At 37.7% G+C, this 21,434-nt stretch overlaps 2 protein-coding genes across 2 annotated transcripts; one reads left to right on the forward strand and one right to left on the reverse strand.

The window, feature by feature from the left end:
* Nucleotides 1-396: 396 nt before the first annotated feature.
* Nucleotides 397-19,785, reverse strand: LOC105061400 (uncharacterized). Its single transcript, XM_010945425.4, has 4 exons — nt 19,651-19,785; nt 19,487-19,522; nt 19,113-19,347; nt 397-737 (listed from the first exon to the last, which is right to left on the reverse strand). Exons 1-4 carry the CDS (start codon nt 19,694-19,696, stop codon nt 689-691), a joined length of 366 nt encoding a protein of 121 aa, XP_010943727.2. The 5' UTR covers nt 19,697-19,785; the 3' UTR covers nt 397-688.
* Nucleotides 8,981-10,128, forward strand: LOC140859744 (uncharacterized). Its single transcript, XM_073262201.1, has 4 exons — nt 8,981-9,183; nt 9,256-9,348; nt 9,439-9,522; nt 9,603-10,128. The coding sequence occupies exons 1-4, from the start codon at nt 9,019-9,021 to the stop codon at nt 10,038-10,040; spliced, it is 780 nt and encodes a 259-aa protein (XP_073118302.1). The 5' UTR covers nt 8,981-9,018; the 3' UTR covers nt 10,041-10,128.
* Nucleotides 19,786-21,434: the final 1,649 nt, after the last annotated feature.

Here is a 21,434-nt window from a genome sequence, read left to right on the forward strand (position 1 = left end):
ATGAACTTAACCCGATATAACTAGATTAACATGGCCCAATCCATTCCTACTCGGCACTGAGCTGACTCCACCTGAATTAAACTAAATATGGATTGGGTTGGGTAAGGTTGGGGAGACCACAGATGGGATTGCACTGTCTTCTGCCCTCAACCCAATCCATCCCGCCTTTGTTGCAGCTCTAATGGTGAGTCTCCCTTTCATTTCACTCAGCATTTCTTCCGTGCTTCACCATCTTGGAAACCAAATTAGACCTCTTTACCTAATAGTATGCTCTCTAAGAACTCTGAAGCAGAGCAGGAAACACAATCATTAATGATGTATGATTCAGAGGCATTCATCTGCCTCCATGTGTTGATATGTGATTGCTACATAGCCTATTCACAGCTTGCACATAAGTCCAGTAACTAGTGAATTATCAATAGCATAATGTCTATAAGCATTTCAAATTTATCATAGCATGCTTTTATGCGATGAATAGCTACAATCAACACAAACATAAGTTCCAAAGATCTTATATTATACAGAGTCCAAAGACTAAGGCTGAGAAATATAGGAGGAAAACATTCACTGTTGAGTAGTGTCACAACCTCCAAAGACCTTAAGCTGTAAGCAGCAATAGACAACATCAGTAGCAATTATAGAGAACAACGCAGAAGGAGATTATTTCCATGTCACACATTAAGGCTTCTTAGAAGCAGCACTCTTCCAACACGCAACAGCAGCAAAGAGCAGCTAAGCTGCAACGGGGAAAGCAGAAGGCAAAGTGAGCAAGCAAATTAAAAGGTTCGATGAAGGAAAAGCAGGAAAAACTAGAATGATGACAAAACTTAAAGAAGAAGAAGAAGAAGAAGAAGAAGAAGAAGAAGAAGAAGAAGAAGAACACATAATAGACATAGCGAGATGCCGTATCATCAAAAACCAATAGTAATTTTGTCTATTCACCTTCTAGGTTGGGAATTGAGATGGTCCTAACAACTTTCAGAAATACTAGATTCATGGAAAAGTTTAGTAAACCTCTTGCTTAGGAGGGCATAGGTTCTGCTGGATGTAGTGTATGCCACTCATAAGAGTGGATATAAATCATTACAGCAACAACCATGTAGACAGTCTTCATCTTGTCGCTGCATAGTTCGAGTTCTTAATCAACTAAGATGTGTAATAATTAAAGAGTTGGGCAACAAGATGCAATGGTGCTTCTAGTGTATCTGAAGAGCCCCTTTTCCATCATTATCACAATATATGGATCAACATTTAACAAACCTTAACTTGCATGTTCAAACAGAATGATAGTCATGAAACACAAGTCCCCCAGTTACTAAATCAAGTTGGCCTTATAGGAAATAATTTAATCTGGATTTTGCTGGAATTAGACAAGTAGATCTCCAGAGAGAATCACCTTGAAAGATTGTCAATGATGTTACCTCATCTCACACTCATATAAGGCTAGGTGATGTACTCTATCATGAAGATTTGGATGAGTACTGACCTAGATTGATGGCGAAAAAGGAGAGCAAAGAATGAGAAGAAACCATACTCGAACAAGAAATAGTCATGCATCCACTGCTGGAACTATGCGTACTAAGACCTACACCAGATTGTATTCGTAGATTCAGCATCCACATGGATGCATATTTATGGGAACCAAATCCTTGTTGTATCCTAAAAGGATTTATACACAAACCATTGGATGCAATAAGCATAGGCCTTGGAATTTGACACTACAAGAAATTTGATTTTTTGCGACGAAATTTTAGCGACGAAATATTTTTCGTCGCAAAAAAGTAGATTTTTGCAACGAAATTTAAATTTCGTCCTCAAAAATTAGTATTTGCGACGAAAAAAATTGCGTTGCAAAAAGTTATATCTTTTGCAACGAAATTTTTTTTTTTTGTTGCTAGAAGTTCATTTTTAGCGACGAAATTTTTTTTCGTTGCAAAAAATAGTTTTTTTGGCGACGAAATATTTTTTTTCGTAGTTAAAAATTTATTTTTTGCGACAAAAAAAAATTTTGTCACCAAAAAATTATATTGTTTACGACGAAATTGATTTTTCGTTGCTAAAAAAAAAAGACTTTTGCGACCAATTTTATTTATATTTAGCGACGAAACTATTGCGTCGCTAAATTTTATTTTATTAAAAAATTTTTGAATATTTTGCGACGAAAATTTAAATTTCGTTGCTAGAATTGATTTTTAGCAACGAAAGTTTTTTCATCGCAAAAAAATTTTTTTTTTGGCGACGGAAAAATTTTTCGTTGCTAAATTTTTTTTGCGACGAAAATAATTACGTCGCCAAAAATTTAATTTTTAGCGACGAAATATTTGTTTCGTTGCGAGAAACTTGATTTCCCGATCATTTGCGACGAAATTAAATTTTCGTTGCCAAAAATTAATCATTTGCGACGAAAATATTTTTGTTGCAAAAAATCAAATTTTTTGGCGACAGAAAATTTATTTTTAGCAACGAATTTATTTCGTCGCTAAATATGTTTTAATTAAAAATAAAACCGAAGGTATTCTGCCCTAATTGAAAAAACCGTTTGATCTCCCTCCCGGCCCGATCTCCGCCGCGGTCATCCAAATTTTCTCCCTCCCCGATCTCCGGCGACAGTCATCGTTCCCCGGTCGCCGGTCGTCTTCCCGGTAAGTCCTCTCCCTCCCCGCCACCATCGTCTCTCTCTCTCCCTCCCCACCGCCGTCGAGCCCTCCCTCCCCGCCACCGTCGCCGCTCGAGCCCGCCCCCCGTCGCTGATCGAGCCCACCTCCCAGCTTGCCGGCCATCTCCCTCCCGCCTCGCCACCCTCTCTCCCGCCTCCCTCCAATCCCTCTTCTCTGGCCTCTCCCTCCCTTTCTCAGTCTGTGTTTTTTTTTTTGTTTTCGTAGGGCCGCCGCAGCCGCCGCCGCGTCGCCCGCCGCGTCGCCGCCGGGCCGCCACCGCCGCGCGATCGCGAGATCGCGAGGGTTCTGGACGAGTGCCGGCTCTCCCACGCCGTGCACACCCGGAAGCTGAGAGAGCTCTCCGCCCTCCGCTCCTCCGCCCCTCCCGGCCTCTTCTTCCCTTCCTTCGCCCGAGCCCTGACCCCTCTCTTCGACTGCGCCCGCCGCTCTCTCGCCGCCGAGCGCACCGTCCGATTCGTCTCCGCCTTCGCCGCCCTTCCCGACGCCAAGGACGCGGCCGCCTCTGGTGCCTTCCTGGAGGAGTTCCTCCGGTTCCTCCTCGTCGCCTCCGGTGCTGCGAACCGGACCGCCAGGTTCCGATCGTGCCAGATCATCTCCGAGGTTTTGTGCCCTTCCACGATTCTGGATCTAGGGTTTTGAAGGACTAATAGAATCCTTTCTGCAATTTTTTTTTTAAATTTTCTTGGAAAAAAAACTGCCATCGATCTGTAATTAGTTAAAATTTCCCAGTTAAATGAACTGGTTTTATTATCTAGACATATGTGATTTTTTGATCTGTTATTTTCTCAGATTAAAAGATTTTCAGATCCGCTATTTTTCTAGAAAAGGAAAGAAAATTTTGTTTTGCAACTATTTTCACTACGTCATCACAATCCTATAAGATCTTAGGAGTGTAAATGCTGAGTTTTTTTTTTCAATTATTATTATTGTTGTTGTTGTTGTTGTTCAAATATTTTGATCCTTCATAGTTTATCTTCTTATCTTGTGGGATTGGGATTAATTAGGGGAAATACATGACAAAAAAGAAGAAATCAAATGAGATTATTTCAATATTATCAAAATTTACCCTAAATTTAGAGAGCTTTGAAATTTTCTCAAAGCATGCCTTGAGACATTTAGCATCATTTTGCCTGATCTATGTTTCAGTGATCCAAAACTTTATATATTTTTTTAATTTTTTTTAATAAATTTTAGTCATTAAAAATAATTATTTATTATTTTAGTAATTAGATATAATGTTAGATATAATTATTTGTTTGATATAATTAATTTTAATCATGATTTAAAAATATTTTTAAATTTTTTTTTTAATAATAATATATTAATTGTAGCATAAAAAATTTATAAGCCTTAGAATTTTCGTTCGAGGATAGCGTGCAAAAACCAATATTTTTTTTTATGAAAAAAATATTGGTGCTTTACACACTATTCTCGAATTGTCCTCGTGGACAGTTTGGGCACGTGAATGAATTTAATATTGCAACACATGTGCTTGTATATCGCAGAGTTTTGTCGGTATTTTCGATCATGTTCTCTGGATACATAGCACAATTTTAATGCTTGTGTATCTGGAGAACTGCGTCGAAATGCTGCCGAAATTTTTTTGGTATACAAGACATGTATTGCAATATTAAATTCTTACGTTCCTGAATGGAATAGGACCATCACCCTATAGGTAGGAGATATAAGGCGTTAGTCAACTATTATTACATAAAATTGATTGTATAGTTTGCATCATAAATATGTAGGTATGGATCGTGGTTGGATGTCTTTGCGTGATAAGTTCTGTCCCGAGTATATTACGGGTGTGACGACTTTTATGAATGTGGCGTCCAATCATACTAGAGAAGATGGGAAAGCTCGTTGTCCATGTCGTCGATGTAGGAATTTATTTTGGTGTACCTTATCGGACATTCAGAATCATTTATACGAACACAGTATAGATGTGACTTACAAGAGATGGACTTGTCATGGTGAAGATTTGCCGACTAGCTCGAACATGTTGTCCAGGAGTCCCATAAATCCGTCGTCAGTCGGTGGATCATGCAGTCGTGAAAGACAAACACTTGGTGAAGAAGATAGAGAAATTTTAGAGGATCTTCATCCGGAATTATTTGAAGTAAATGTAGAAGCGAGAGCAGAACATCAGCATTCCATTCCGAGACAAGAAGCTGAAGAGGACATTAATATATCTATAAATCATAGATTCGAGCGTCTATTAAGAGATGCACAAAGTGATGTTTATCCTGGTTGTAAGAAGTACTCTCTGTTGTCCGCCGTAATAAAGTTATTACACATGAAGACACTTGGTAAGTGGTCAAACAACTCGTTTAATTGGTTGCTCAAATTTTTGAAGGACTTACTGCCAGAGGGAGAGTTACTTCCGTCAAGTCATTATGAAGCCAAAAAATTATTGAAAGGACTCGGTTTGAGAGTCGATGACTTGGGCCTACGCTGTGAAAAGATACATGCATGTCCGAATGATTGTGTTCTATTTCGGAAGGATAAACAAGATCTACAAGCATGTCCAATTTGTCATTCAAGCAGATGGAAAGAAAGTCGTAGTAAGGATAAGAAGAAAAAGAAAATACCATGCAAGATTCTGCGGTACTTTCCGATTACATCACGATTGCGTCGATTGTTCATGTCGAGGCATACTGCTTGTAACATGCGGTGGCATAAGGAGGTAAATAATATGGACGATGATGTCATGAGACATCCATCAGATGGAGATGCATGGAAACATTTTGATCGTGAACATCCATGGTTTGCAGCTGATTCACGAAATTCAGGCTAGGGTTGGCAACAGACGGATTTAATCCATATGGTAATCTTAGTACTGCTTATAGTATGTGGCCTGTTATGGTATTTCCTTATAATTTACCACCATGGAAGTGCATGAAATCACCTTTTAATCTATTGGCCTTGTTGATCCCGGGTCCCCGTGCCCCTGGAAGAGACATAGGCATATTTTTAGAGCCATTGATCGAAGAGTTACAATATTTGTGGGAAGAAGGATGCGAAACATATGATCATGTTGTAGGAGGCATCTTTCGTATGCATGCAGCATTGCTTTGGACAGTTAACGATTTTCCTGCATATGGCGATATTTCTGGATGGTGTACAAAAGGGTATAAAGCATGCCCAACTTGTAACGATGATATTACATCGGACCGTATTCGCGGAAAGATTTGTTTTACCGGCCATCGACGTTTCTTGCCAGATGATCATAGATGGAGGAGAAGTCTTAAGTTCAATGGCAAGCATGAACGACGTGCGCAGCCAAGATTCTGATCTACGGACAATATTTTAAATCAGTTACCAAACCCACAGGATGTCATATTTGGTAAGGGTCTGGCCAGCCAAGCAGGGGTGCGAACAAGTATCGGAAATTGGAGAAAAAAGAGCAAGTTGTTTGATCTTCCATATTGAAAAACGCTTCTTCTTCGACATAATCTTGACGTCATGCATATTGAAAAGAATATATTTGATAATGTATTTTATACCATTCTCAATATCGAAGGAAGAACAAAAGATACCGTGAAGGCTCGTCTTGACTTAGAGGATATGCGGATTAGAAAGGAATTACATTTGATTCGACGAGGGGATAGGCTGGTGAAGCCATTGGCATGTTATACACTGAATCGAAGAGAGAGAAATCAATTTCTTTCATATTTGAGATCAGTGAGGTTTCCTGATGGATACGCCTCAAACTTGAAACGGTGCATCAAGTCGAAAGATGGGAAGATCGTCGGGATGAAAAGTCATGATTGTCATGTACTTCTACAGCATGTGCTCCCAGTTGGTTTGCGCGGATTGTTGCCGGATAATGTGTGTGATGCGTTACTTGATCTGGGAACTTATTTTCGAGACTTATGTGCGAAGACATTGAGACGAAGTCAGATCGACATATTGGAGAAGAAGATTATCATTACTCTCTGTAAGCTCGAGATGATATTCCTCCCGCCTTCTTTGATATCATGGTGCATCTTTCTGTTCATCTTCCACATGAGGCTAGATTGGGTGGGCCAGTACATACAAGATGGATGTACCCAATTGAAAGGTAATTGCATGATATTGTAATATTTATTATTCATTATTGTATTCTTATTATATGTGATATCAATTGATAATTTATTGAATAGGGAGATGCGTGAATACAAGAGTGCCGTCACTAACAAAGCACGGCCTGAAGGTTCAATAGCAGAGGCACATGTTATGAATGAATGTCTGACGTTCTGCTCTATGTACCTTCGACGAGTGGAGACCAAATTTACAAGGCCACAGCGGAATATTGATGTTGACGAGATTCTGACCGATGGATTGTCCGTGTTCTCCAATGTTGCCCGACCATATGGTAAAAAAGATTTTCGAATGTTGACACCACAAGAAACGGATGACATGCATTGGTATGTGCTAAACAATTGCGAGGAGGTAGAAGCCTACATGATGTGAGTATATACATTTAATTTTTATTTGTTGATATATCAATGAATGCACGTGGACTCTAAATTAAAATATACATGGTATTACTGTATCACTTCAGAGAACACGAAAGTGAGCTCAGAAGAAGTAATCCTACATTAGCAGCGGCACGACATAGGAATCAATTCGCATCATGGTTTGACGAACGGGTAAGTTATGTTCATGTTCATCCATGATTAAAAGTTTGTTTATATAGTATTTATTTTGTCAAATTTAACCTGCTTATTGTTCTTTTAATTGTAGATAGCTCAGCTACGTATAGACAATCCTAACTGTATCAGTAATGACTTAGCTGCACTTGCACGAAAATCTGACAGACGTGTATCAGTATATTCAGCATGCATAGTCAATGGTGTGCGATTCTTAACGGAAGATCACGATCGTGATCGAACCACACAGAATTGTGGAATAAGCGTGGAGGGCGAGCACAAGGGTGAAATAATAATTTTTTTTGGTGTTCTGCATGAGGTTATAGAGTTGAGATATAGTGGTCTTCGACGGATTGTGTTATTCAAGTGTCGATGGTATGACTTAGGACGACACAGGCCAATTGTTATAGATCCTCAACTCGTCAGTGTCCACACTGGTCATGTATGGTATGAAAGTGATCCTTATATTTTTGCAAAGCAAGCAAGACTAGTGTGGTATATTGATGATAACAAAATGAAAGAGCCTTGGCGAGTTGCAATAAGGGCTCAGCATAGGCATTTGTTTGATCCTGCACTTTTCACATGCCCGAACGATGAACATCTTGAGAATGAAGTCTGTGCAATTATTGAAAATGAAGCATATCAAATGCAAGCACCAGATAACATATTAGTGCCAGATGATACGATTGACATAGGACAATTACAAAGAGACGACTATGAACCTGAGGATGTTTCTGTTGTTGGATCGTCCATAAGGGCACGGACACGAGCACGATCCAATAATGACTTCGTTAACGACAATGATGATAGTACTTCAGGGTCGAAGTCTTCTATGACTCCCGTCGAAGATGAATATATGGACACGAGTTCAGAATCTGAGAACAATAATTAATATAAGTAATTCAATTTATTTTTTTTTTATTATATCATGTAATACTTGAGTTTTTTTGATTACTTACTGATTTAAATTATTTTAATCATTGCAGCATCATGACTGGTCCTGGACATAGACATTCACGGGGTAGGCAGCAGGCTCCGCTTGATGATACACATCCTCACTTTAGCATTTTGCATGATGAGTCAGAGGATTTAGATGAGACTCAGTTGCCCGAATCCACAGAGCCGCCTAGTGCTCAGCCAGAGCTTGCCCAGCCGGAGGCCATGGTACCGCAGCATCATCCCCTTACAGGTACATCTCTATCAATTTATAAACCATATATATTTTTTTGTTATATGCATTTAGTGATACATGATATATGTTCATTTCATCAATTTTTACATGTAGGAACACAGCATCGACGTGCAGTGCGTGGTCCTAGTAGGGGTCTTGTTTTGGAAAAATATGTGCATACACACAATGAAAAATCGAAGGTACATATATTTCGAGATCATCCGGTTGGCACAGAGGCTAGTATCGTCGCAAATGAGATCAGTTTGTATATGTGGAATCATTTTCCGTGAGCTGCTGAAAGTTTCAAGCATGTAGCTCCTCGATACCGTGATGCTCTAGTCTCTCACATCAGGGTAAGAATTAAATTTGGATGTCTTGCATATCATTACATGATCCATATTATTTTTGGTTATATAAATAAATTTTTTATTATATGAATAATTTCATGTATTTGCCTTTTGGTATGATTACTGTGTAGGATAATATTGACTTCGAGGATTGCACTGACGAATAAGTGACGGAATGTATTCTCAAAATGGCTGCAAATAGATACAGAGATCGGCGATGTAGGCTTCATAAATACTGCAATGAGCTGCAGGCGAAGGGGATTGATCCTGTGACCCAGCCATACAGAAATTGGGCTGGGTCTAGTAACGATTGGCGGTGGTTATGTGAGCATTTTGGAAGTGAGGCATTTCAGGTATGTCTAGTGTTCCAAATTTTTTTAATTATGTTATGTCCTTTATTGGTTATAATTGTATGTATTTTGTAGCGACGATCGGAGGCGAATAAGGTGAATAGGAGCAAGATTGATTCTATTCACACGCAAGGAAGTGCCTCTTTTGCACAGGGAATGAAGAGGATGGTACGTTATTTTTTTTCACACGCAAGATTGATTCTATTAAATATTTATATTATTTTTATATCTTTTTTTTCTTTTTTTTTGTTTGAACAGGGACTATCCGGAGTCGACGCCTATGCTAAATTCTATCAAAACAAGAGTGGCGAGTTCGTGACCGAGGAGGCGAGGCAGCGTCATGTAAATATCATTACTCTACATTTTGAATACTTTTAAAGAGTTTGAAAAAAATTTATGATTTTATTTGGTTTATTGTGAAGGAAAAAATGTTAGAATTGAGAGAGCAGGCGACGAGGGAGGTGGGATCTGATGGTGATACTGGATCGCAGCAGGTTTGTTTGATGACAGATGATACGATTTTGGATACCGTCCTCGGGCGGCAGCTAGGATCTGGTCATAGCATGCGGTCCAAAAAATCACGCAGTTCGTCATCCGGCCGGTCTGATGATGCATCGGTGCCAGAGGCAGTTAGGACATCCATGAGCATGATGCAAGATCAGATTAGTTACTGGATGAATCGTAGTCAGACGCTCGAGAGGATCGTAGCTGCGGTGGCGGGACGGCTCGGTATTGATGCTTTTGAGTTAGCACCTCTACAGTCACATGATGCCGCCTCTGCACCACCATCGCGACACGTACCGGGTCAGGGATCGACGTCTGGAGGAGGGAACGAGGCCAATGAGTCAGATCATACTTAGTTTGTACTTATTTTAAATTTAAAATGGTGTATGGACTTATATTTTTGTATATGACAAAGATGGTTATGAAACTTTTTGTTATTTGAAATTGGTCTTTTGACTTAGAATATTTTTATTGTGTTAACATACTGTTTATTTAAAATATGTTTGATCAGATAATTTGTATTTGAGCAGATTTTTTTGAAAAATTAATAAAAATTTTATTTTTTATCCAAAATTTATTTTAGCGACGAAATATTAATTTCGTCGCAAAAAAAATTGTGAACCCAAAAAAGTAAAACATTTATTATTCATTGCGACGAAATTTTTTATTTCGTTGCTATTTTTGCGACGAAATTCTTAGTTTCGTCGCTAAAAATATAACTTTTGCGACGAAATTTTTATTTCGTCGCAATTATGCCGACGAATATTTTTATTTCGTCGTCCTTATAGCGACGAAATTATTATTTCGTCTCCATTATAGCGACAAAATTTTTTTTTCGTCGCAATTTTTGCGACGAAATTATTTCGTTGCTATTTTTGCGACGAAAAAAAGTTTCGTCGCTAAAAATTTAAACTTTTTGCGATGAAATTTTTATTTCGTTGCAATTATAGCGACGAAATTATTATTTCGTCGCAATTATAGCGACGAAATTTTTTTATTTTGTCGCCCTTTTAGCGACGAAAATTTTATTTCGTTGCTATTATAGCGACGAAATTTTCTTTCGTCGCAATTATAGCGATGAATATTTTTTTTCGTCGCAATTTTTGCGACGAAATTTTTGCGACAAATTATTTTGCGACGAAATCCGTCGCTAAGTTTTGCAATGAAATTAATTTTCGTCGCAAAAAATAAGAAAAAAAAATTTTTTAATCAAAATATTTAGCGACGAAATTTTTTTTCGTTGCAATTTTAGCGACGAAAATTTAAGCTCTTGCGACAAAATATTTTCGTCGCTAATACAGTACATAACTTCGTCGTCTGGGTTTACTATTTTTTGCGACGAAATAAAATATTTTCGTCGCTAAGGTCTTTTGCTATGAGGCTTTCTCTACAAATTTTTAGCGACGATATATTTCGTCGCAAATACTATTAGCGACGAAAATAAGATTTTTAGCGACGAAAAAATTTCGTCGCAAAAAATCAAATTTCTTGTAGTGTGAGGAGCAACTGTTCTACAGGATTCAGTGTCTTACTAGAACTTGGATGCAGCAGAAGAAACACTAAAAAAATAAACCAAATTAAGGGTAAATCGTATTCAGCTTATGTGTGTGTGTGTGTGTGTAGAGGATACACACAAAGACAAGTGTCATGCAATGCTTTTAACAATAGAATGTGCGACATCTGTCTTGTCCTTTTCTCCAAGGATTTCATAACTGGCATTTGCCATGTAAACAAAATTAAAATTTGAAAAAATATTGATTGTATGACATAGGATAGGAGTAGATAGAAGCTAGAAATTATGATACAGGATTTTGGGATATAAGTTTCAGGAATAATTTATTGTTACATTTAGCTGGATGTTTTGAACTAAGTGATGAAGGATTAAATACACGAGTAAAACATATAGAAAGTTAGAGGAGAGTAGGAATTTATCAAAGTCTTTTGGTGCCTTTTCCAAGACGAATGAAAGAATATTAATTCTAACTAGAAGGGAAAAAATAATTTAACTGCAAATAAATTGCAAGTTAGCAGCAACAATGCAAGAGAAAGAACCATAACCATAGGAGGAAGAAGCACGTGTATCCTCTTCAAAAAAGCACAACTGAAGTGATCAGTATAGGTCACACTATTTATGTTTGAATCTGGTTGCTCCCACGTCAGTAGTCCTATAGCCTAACACAATGCAAATAAAGAACATATAGCTTGGCCACTTAAGGTGGCCTTTCACTTGGAGAGAAATGAGTCTGTTTGATGAGGGCATTCTACTACAGCACAAAAGAACCAAAGAAAATCCTGAAGTCTTGCTAAATACTCGACTTAGAACCTTCTTACAACATGAACAGATATACTATAAAGTCTTAATCTAACTCCACAGGAGTTCGAATTCATACAGGATATCAAATAAATTTGGCTAGACCCATCCAATATGAGAATCAGATCTTTTGAGGATATTCAATAAATTTGGGTGAACTTTCCCAATAGGGAAGCTAGGCTTTTCTCCTTTCTTTATCTTTCTTTTCCTTCATCTGAATTAGTCATTTTCCTCCTTTCTATATCCCTCTAATTCCTGGTCAAGAAAAATCTGCATTAGTTTGACAAGTGCAAAGCATTTTGTTCCACATTACACCTGCTATTAAGAATTGCCATAGACTTTGTATTCTTCTAGAGATGCTCACAAGGGTCACAAAGAAGGATAATGAAAGCTTTGGTTGGATAAAAAGTACAGCCATAGTTACTTTTTTGCCTAAGAGCAGTATCCTGCCTGCTCTCCAGCACATTAATTTATCTCAAAGCTCATTTCAAATCAAGGCTCCCTGTTTTATCCATGGGGCAAGGCATGGGCCCTAATATTTAGTTTATCCCAATCAAGAATATGGCTCCTGTATCTTGACAACTTAGCCTAGAAGACACCAACTCCAACTCCACAATCCCTTCAATAAAGTTTGGTACACCATAATAATAGCTCATACTGGATACTATTTGAAGCAACTAAAAGTAAGCTTGGTGCCACAAATCCTGAGTTACTTCACCATAAGGCTATTACTCTGACATCATACTGTAGCTAGGCGATTTCGCCATGAGTCCTCACACTGAAGCCACTGATTAATCAAGCTCACTTTGCCCACCGAGTAATCAATCTATTGAGGATCTGGACACCCTAAGGACAGTCCAGTTAATCAACACGTGGAGCTTCATGGCCTTAGGACAGTCGGTTGGTTGAAAGAGACTATCACTGCAGAGTATACAGGGTCAACAAGGAACTGCTGCTTATAACTGCTTCTGTCACATCCTCTATACTAAGCGAGGCAACCAGCTAATTGACTAGCTGATTGAGGAAGATACATGATCAGAGAATTCTCTTGGAGTAGCCAGGGCTGGCTAATGTTCAGAGAATTTCCAAGTCTTGGTATTTTAGGTAACCAAGAATATGCAATTATCTAGACTCCAATGATATATGCATTGTGTGTGCACATGAATGACTATTGTGAGGACTCATGCAAACATGTGTTTAGTCCCACATCATGGCAATGCACTGGGTACTTATATAGGACCCATGTGAGTGTATGTCTAGTCCCACATCACGGCTATACAGTAGGTAGATCTTGGTTATTTATATAAGACCAAGGAATCTAACTAATTCCTTTTGACTAACCTATTTGGATGAGATCTTAGTTTGTGACAAATGATATTAGCACAGACCCAGCCCATGGCCTACATGGATTAGGGGATATTATAGCACAGGTCCATTAAAGCTAATCACATGCTGATTGTGGTGTTTGTGATTGGATTTGACTAGATTTAGACCCTTAGTATGGCGTGGACACTAGGGATTCAATAAGTATGTGAGGATGCGAGCAACTGTGTGTTTAGTCTTGCATCATGGCTACGCATTGGGTAGATCCTGGGTACTCATATAGGACTAAGGAACTTAAATAATACCTTCCAATATGACCTTTTTGGGTGAGGTCCTAAATTGTCACAACTATGTGCAAGCATGAATGCATGTGGAAATATACAAGTCTTTGTTCATTTTTGCTATGAAGCTAAATTCAAGTTCCAAGAATTTGTAGTTTTGAGATGTTCATTGGACACTAGCAAGTGGATATAAATACATATAGAAGTATAGGTTTCATAAGACACTTTATATTAATTCTTTGTAAAAAGGATTAGCAATTTTAAAATCAATGATAGACCATCCAAATTGAAGATCCAAACCTTTTCACTGCGACCTATATTACAAAAAATGCCTAGAAGTCAAAATTTACAAATTTTGTTAGTTTCAAACATATGCATTAAGTCGATACAAAAATGATAATATCAATTTAACTAGTATGGTTAAAATACATGATTGAGCATATAAGTTGAACATCAATTTCACGGATCATGATCTACACCAAGGTTTTCATCCCAATGGGACAGAGGGCGTCCCAATCGTCTCATCTCGTTCATATGAGAAAACGAAATCGAAATAGGTTCGGGATTCCAAAACCCATCCATCAGGAGAGAGAAGAAGAAAGAGAAAAGAAGGAAAGGAAGAATAGATGAAGAAAAGAAAAAAACGAAAGGAAAGAAAAATGAAAATGAAAAAAAGAAGGGAAGGGAGAAGAAAAAGAAAAGAAAAGAAAGGAAAGAAGGTAGAGGAAAAGAAAGAAGAAAGAAAAAAAAAATAGAGAAAAATGAAAGATATTTACCAGGATGCATGATCGAGACTGTTGTCGAGACAAGACGGGATAGCAAGGCTCCCATTTCATGGAGAAATCGGGGCATTTTCTCCCACGGGATTTAAAATCTTGATCTACACATCTTAAAACATGTATAGATTCAAATTCACTAAGTTCTAATAATTTGATCATCGTAAAATATAGTATTATACTATTAAAACCATCCATTTTGGCACATGATGATTGGACTAGAGATTAGCAAAACACACGAATTTTGTTTCCCAGCATGTTCGTAGTGTAGATCATATTTAATGGTTTGGGTCTAAAATTTAGATAGTCCATTAACTTCGAACGGTTGACTTCTTGTTCAAGGAGTTAACCTAACGTGTAGTTTCAGTTATGAAAGCAACCATTTTGATTGTATCAAGAGTATATATTGATCTACATCTTTTTAGGGTTTGTATAGCTTGGCTATAGATTTAGATGATGCTCCCTTATAGTGTGGGGAGCAACATATTTACCATTTGCTTACTGGACTCAAAATATCATCTTCTTTTTCATGAAGTCTAAACCAATTACATTTCATTCATTCCCCCTCCTGTCTACCAATACTTCATTACATTTTACCAATCGCATGGCAACCCTAAGGAAAATTTACATCTACTTGAGTTGTTAAGTAAAATTTGATGTCGATTTGTACCCTCTAAATCAACATGAACAAGTGATAAACTTTGGGAGTTGACAACCCTCTGAATCTACTCCAATAAGCTACAGACTATGGGAGTTGATAATGCAGTTTAAATATGTCGCACATCCTTTACTTCAAAGCATGTAATAGTATAAATGAGCCAGAAAAAGTGGGCTTAAGCTCTGATCTGGCTCAATAGTAAATTAGATCAGCTCAATTTTAGAAGAACTAGCTCAAGCTCTAATCATTTTATGATGAGCCAGCTCCAGCTAAATTTTGTTTTTGGGTGGACAATGGGATTTTGATGGGAAAAGCCAAGGTCAAGGCAAGGTTGTCATTGGCAACCACTTGAGTGTCTAGGCGCTTGAGCAGTCCCACCACCTAGGGACCTGATACATTCCAGGCAGTTAGGAGGGATAGTTGCCTGAGTCTGTTGGTTGATGCCTACGCAAGCACCTGGCCACTTATTAGTCACTCTGTTACTATGTAGATACTTCTCGCTCTCTATACATTATATGTAATCGGAACCTCGAGTCTAACAAGCATGCTAGATTTCGAGACCTTACATAGAGTCCATCAATGTGTTGGACTTCAAGGCATTCATAGTGCTCCCTAAATGACACAAAATGGATACATAGCCTCAACAATTTCTCCTATTCACTTTCTTCCTTCATGTGTGGAGCATGTGCTCCATCCTAGTATCTAATAAAATTGAACACTTTAAATTTCAATCATCTTCCATATGTATGATATGAAGTGTACTAATTATCTAGTAAATCAGGGTATATTAATAAGTTTTATTTATAAGAGCACTTTAAAAACTTAGGTTTCCTCTCGTATGCATACTGATAACCATTCAACAAAAGGCCCTCTCTTAACCATAAATCCTGCTCTCCATTGCGAGGGTGCAAGACAAGAGTGTCAAGGGGAGCAAACAAGAGAAAGGGCGGAACATCAGAGGTTAGGGCTATTATATTTGTGATCATTTGACTGTACAAGGTTACTATGTTAATTTTATCAAACTTGGGGAATTTTTTTAACTCCAAACACCAGCCATGCTACTAGGTGTTCTGCCTAGGCATCTAAGGAGTTACCACCTAGGATTGCCAAGGCATTTTGACAATCTTAGGTTGGGGTAGTTTGCACTGGTTGGCAGACACAAGGTTTGGGAGAGTGAGAATGAAACAGGGGGGTTTAGGAGAGGAGAAAGGAGAAAATAGCTCAGGGGTAGCTGGATCCAATTTCAAACATGTGAGGATGGAAGACACAAGGTGCTGCCTGATGGTGGGAGGGATAGAGGAAACACTAGAGAAGGAGATTCAGCTCCACCACAACCAAGGGGGATGGTGTATCCAGGGTTGTAGGGAGGTAAAGGAGAGAACAGAGGGTGAATTTGGTGTAGTCAGTCATCAGTAGCCATAGGACAATTGTAGTAAGCTCCTTTGGGAGATGTGATCCAGTGTTAAACATATGGAATTGGATGCCATGTTGCTCATTGTGAAGCCCTTGAGAGGACAATGAACAGAGGCTGCTGGCTGGGGCAGCAAATGGGAGAGAACCAAAGACTTGAAAGGCTACAGTTTTCTTTTTAAGACTTGTTCCATCCCATTTGTCCAATGACATGTTCCAGTAGACTTAACAGCTACAATGTTGAATGAAGAAGATATAAGAGTCTCTAGATTTAAGATCTTACAGCGTGCATACTTCTAGATTAAATAAAAACTAATTAGTGGCTTGAAAAGTAAATATAAACACATAAAAATATTCTATTTCTGTATATTTTTAAGTAATATTATATATTTATAATTCAACATATATCAAGCTAAAGATGAGCCAGCTGAACCTAGCTCATGTTCAGCTCGTTTAACTTGTTAACTAATCAAGAAAACCGAGATCAGCTGAATATTGAGCCCAAGTCCAGGTACTCCACAGCTTATTTGTTTGACAGGGCTAGAAGGATGACGATAACAAGAGTATGAAGTGAAATTCAGTATCTCGGAAGTCTAGCTCAATGCCCAATGGGCCTGCAGCTGCTTATTGATGGAGAAAAGGAGATCGTACTCTTCGACATGAAGAAGGCTAAAGTAGATTCTATTCACACAGGGTCAAACACTGTTAATCATAGTAACTGTTACTTTCAACAGGATGGTTCAAGCAAGAAATGTATTCCGATCTTGAAAACAGACCCCAAGATAAATTTGTGGAAGTGCTTGGCGGCAATACATATCACATTTGATCATTTAAGAACCAAATGCTTCTTGCTTTGCTCATTTCGACAGGAAATGGATGAGACTAAGTCATCTTTCTACTAAGACAAGTTATAATATCTGCATTTCTTGCTAGTTCCTGTACTGCTCATGTCCTCTAGTATTCTGCAAAATGTCTTGACTGTTACGAGCTGCAGATGTTACTTTACTAAATTTAGGTTCTATTTTACTGCCCCATTATGCCATTTTGCAATGGTGAACACCATATGACCAAATGGAAATAACTAGTAGTGAATCGTTGGGGATTGAAAAATGGGTAAAACTAAAGAGATTAGGAAGTGGAATATCTTTTAGCCCTTAATTAATCAGTATGTCATAAATTTAATATTTTGTAATTGATCATGGTAACTAAGTTTGTAGATAGGGTTCATGATTCCCACTTCAATTAAATGATCCAAACTCCTAGTGAACCTATACTGTATGATCAGCTGTTCCAGAATAGTACCCTTGTTTAGCATATTTGGGCATCCAAAGCACTCAGCAACCATTTAGCCATGCAGATTTTGATGATACTATAACAACTGATAGAATATGCTAAAATGGAACAATGATGACATTTACTGTGAACAAAAATATCAACTCAAAGTTGACAAGGGTTCTTTGCCATGGTAAAGAGCATATAATTGTTATTCCCCCACCCCCCAAAAAACGTGTAAAGGCATACAACCATAAGGAATCATGGATTCTTCTTTGAAGGAGACATAGAAAATATGAACATGTTCAGTTATCTATTGAAACTATATCTTGATATCTGTTCTGCATAATAAATTTCCAAACTATGCAATATCCTTTTTTTTTTATTTGGTTGGGGGGTGGGGACCTTTTTCTCCATGGTCTTTTTGAGTTATTTCAAGCAGTTTAACTTAGGAAGGATGGGAAAAAATGAATCATGGGATTATCCAGTACAATGTGTTGCAGAAGATTGCCCATGTCTCATCAGAAAGATAACTCTGAAAATTGGTCACAATGGACTGGTAGTTTTCTGTCCTTACTTTAAAGTCCACCCTTTTAACTTCACCAAAAAATTCAAACTTTCAATCAGTCTGAGTTTACTTATTATCAAGCCGTAAGTGACAGTAGAATGAACACATCATCAATGAGGGACACCCTAAATTAAAACATGAACTATGTTGTTTTGGTTATCTCGACACTGATTTAATTGATCATAGATGACAAAACAATCCAATTGATTCAAGGGAGAAATCACAATTTTGGCATCAAAATATGGCATGGTCCAGTCTGGGAGATACAGAAATCAAAATTTCTCAAATCAGTATATGATAACCAATGAAAATATTTATTTGACAATCATCAAACACAATTCCGCCATTCTTTTATGCAACATCTGTGACCTAACAGTTATCAGAGAATAAGAACAGAACCTTATGCATAGAGCATCACAGGGGCAAGAAAACGAACATCATCCACATCTAGAACAAAAGTAATCAACTAACATAATCAAATATTCCATTTCTCAAAAAAAAAAAAAAAAAGTAGTGGTCATACCAGATCTAACTGACGATGCCAAATCAAAGATCATAATTTATATACAACCAGCAGCAACAAAGGGGGAAAATAAATAAATCATTTATAAACATAACAAAGTAAGTACATAGATGGAGTCAACTAAATAGATCCCACTTCTCCGTCGATCCACAATAACTAAAGCGCCAAGGACGCAAAAGATAACAGATAAGAATAAGAACATAAACTAAATAAATCCACATATAAAAGCCAGTGACTGAATCATTAGAAATCAAAAAGAAAACAAAACAAGAGGCCAAGGGGACAACCGCAAGATGAGATGCATACCATCCACGTATGAAGGAGAAGCAGGAAGCATCATCGTCATGGCTGTGGTAGTAGGGTCGAGATGGAGGAGGCGGAGGTGGAGGCGGAGGAGGATACCCATCATGGAAGTAGCCCTGGTACCCCGGTGGGGGATAGGGCCCTTGCGGTGGGGGAGGGTAGACTCCTTGGGGTGGTGGAGGTCGTGGATAAGGTTGAGATCCATATGGTGGTGGAGGTGGGTATGGTTGTGAGTATCCTACAACCAAACCAAACAATGGATCCCAATCATCTTCATACCATCTTCATCTCACCACGATTTTGGTGAAATCCAAGAAAATTCAAGAAAGCATAATAAGATTCATTGATAATTAGATAAAAAGGAGAGTAGTCTTTGCCTGGTGGAGGTGGAGGTGGGTATGGTTGTGAGTATCCTGCAACCAAACCAACCAACAGATCCCAATCATCTTCATACCATCTTCATCTCACCACCATACAGTGAAATCCAAGAAAGCATAACAAAATTCATTGATAATTAGATAAAATAGAGAGCAGTTTTTGCCTGGTGGAGGGTAGGAGTCCTTGGGAGGGACCTGCTGGTAGCTCATCCTCTCGTCCTTCTGAGGCTGGTTGGCTCAACAGGCTGCTTGCATAGGTGCATATAAGGAGGGTCGGACTGGCTTGGGTTCTCTCTTTGTGGTGCGTCCATAGGGAGACATGATGGAACCTTGTGGGATAAGAACATGGAGTCAAGAGGCAAATTTTACAGTGTGAAATTGAACAAGTAACTAATAAAGAAATTCTTTAAAAGATTGTAGATAATAAAATGGGGGACAGAATTTGGGATTTGATGATCAAATGCTCTCAAAATCTCCTAGGAGTATGTGATTCCTTAGTTTGGAACATTATAAATCCTACAACTTAGCAGATGGTTTTGATTAGGGATGGAGAACAGTAATTGGATGTAGGAAGGAAAAGTCAGAGGGATTGTCTCAATCTTATTAGTCACCTAGATCTGGATGAGATAAATTTTATCTATGAGATTTGGTTAAGATACGGTCTTAGATTTGAACAATTCATTCGTCAGTCACAGTGCCTTAGAATCGGGATTGTACAATTCATAGGAACATGCAATAATGATGCACTTGTGACATCAAACAACAATGATGGATCTGTTTTTCTGGAAGTGTGGTTGGTCTCGCAACATTTTACTTCAATTATCTAGTAGGCGCTTCAGTTAAGTCCTTTCTAGATGAAATTAAATGGGCTAGATTAATGTTTAAATTTCATTATTTTTTTAATCATTGTAGCTATTATTATTATGATCATCATCACTATTATGTACACTATTATTGGATATGTGTGATATATGCCCCTTCGAAAAAAGAATCAAAATAGGGCAACCATTCATGTGGGTTTTCTTCATTAAAAAGGTTCTCTGCATTAAATATCATATTTAGAGGCTTCAATATCTCTGAGGGTCTAGCTTCAAAATGTCTTGGCTCTTAAGTTCTCTTTATTCATAGAGGAGATGAGGAAGTTACTTCATCCTTCGTTTTACTAGTTTGAAATCACGGTTGACCAAAAATTTACTTTGATAATAATGGTTTATCTTTTAATCCTTGTCCTATCTACAAAATAAAGGTATAAATGCATATAAAACAAAAACAAATTATAGAAAATAGGCATGATACTGCAAAACAAACGAGGTATAAAGTGTTTTGTTGTACCAAGACGTCAGTAAACAAAAAATTGAAGAGACAAAAAACCATGCAAATACATAGGATTTACGTGAAAATTTTTAAATCAAGAAAAAAACCATAGGTGGAGAAGGATGAAGATTTTCATTATCTTAAATAGTGAGATTACTGAGTGCAAGAAAAAAAAAAATTTCAAAAAAACATTCACGTCTCCAAGACAACATATCTCACCAAAACAGATGCATCGAGACATCTTACATGTTTAATAAGTGCTTTTAATTGTATAGCAAGAACGAAATGTTAAATGAAATTTGAAGAATGCTTGATAAACTACAATCCAACTATGCAAAAAAAAAAAAAAAACTTTGGATAAGTAACACTAAGTTGTTTATTTGGCTTTATATTTTTAGTCCTTTTCACACAATTGTATGTGGTTTCACACAAAGTTAATTTGTTTTTGTACATGATTGTACAGCAATTTTATTTTTTTGATACACTAATAAAGAGGAACATAAAATACCCATCGAAATTAAATTCTCAAATTAAAAAAAACAGTCAACAAGGACTACATGTAAGATGGCAATCAATCCAAGGGATATATCTCTCATCTTTGTATTACTTTTCAACCCCACATATATTTTGAGTG

This window comes from Elaeis guineensis, chromosome 8 (assembly GCF_000442705.2).
Source record: "Elaeis guineensis isolate ETL-2024a chromosome 8, EG11, whole genome shotgun sequence".
NCBI lineage: Eukaryota > Viridiplantae > Streptophyta > Magnoliopsida > Arecales > Arecaceae > Elaeis > Elaeis guineensis.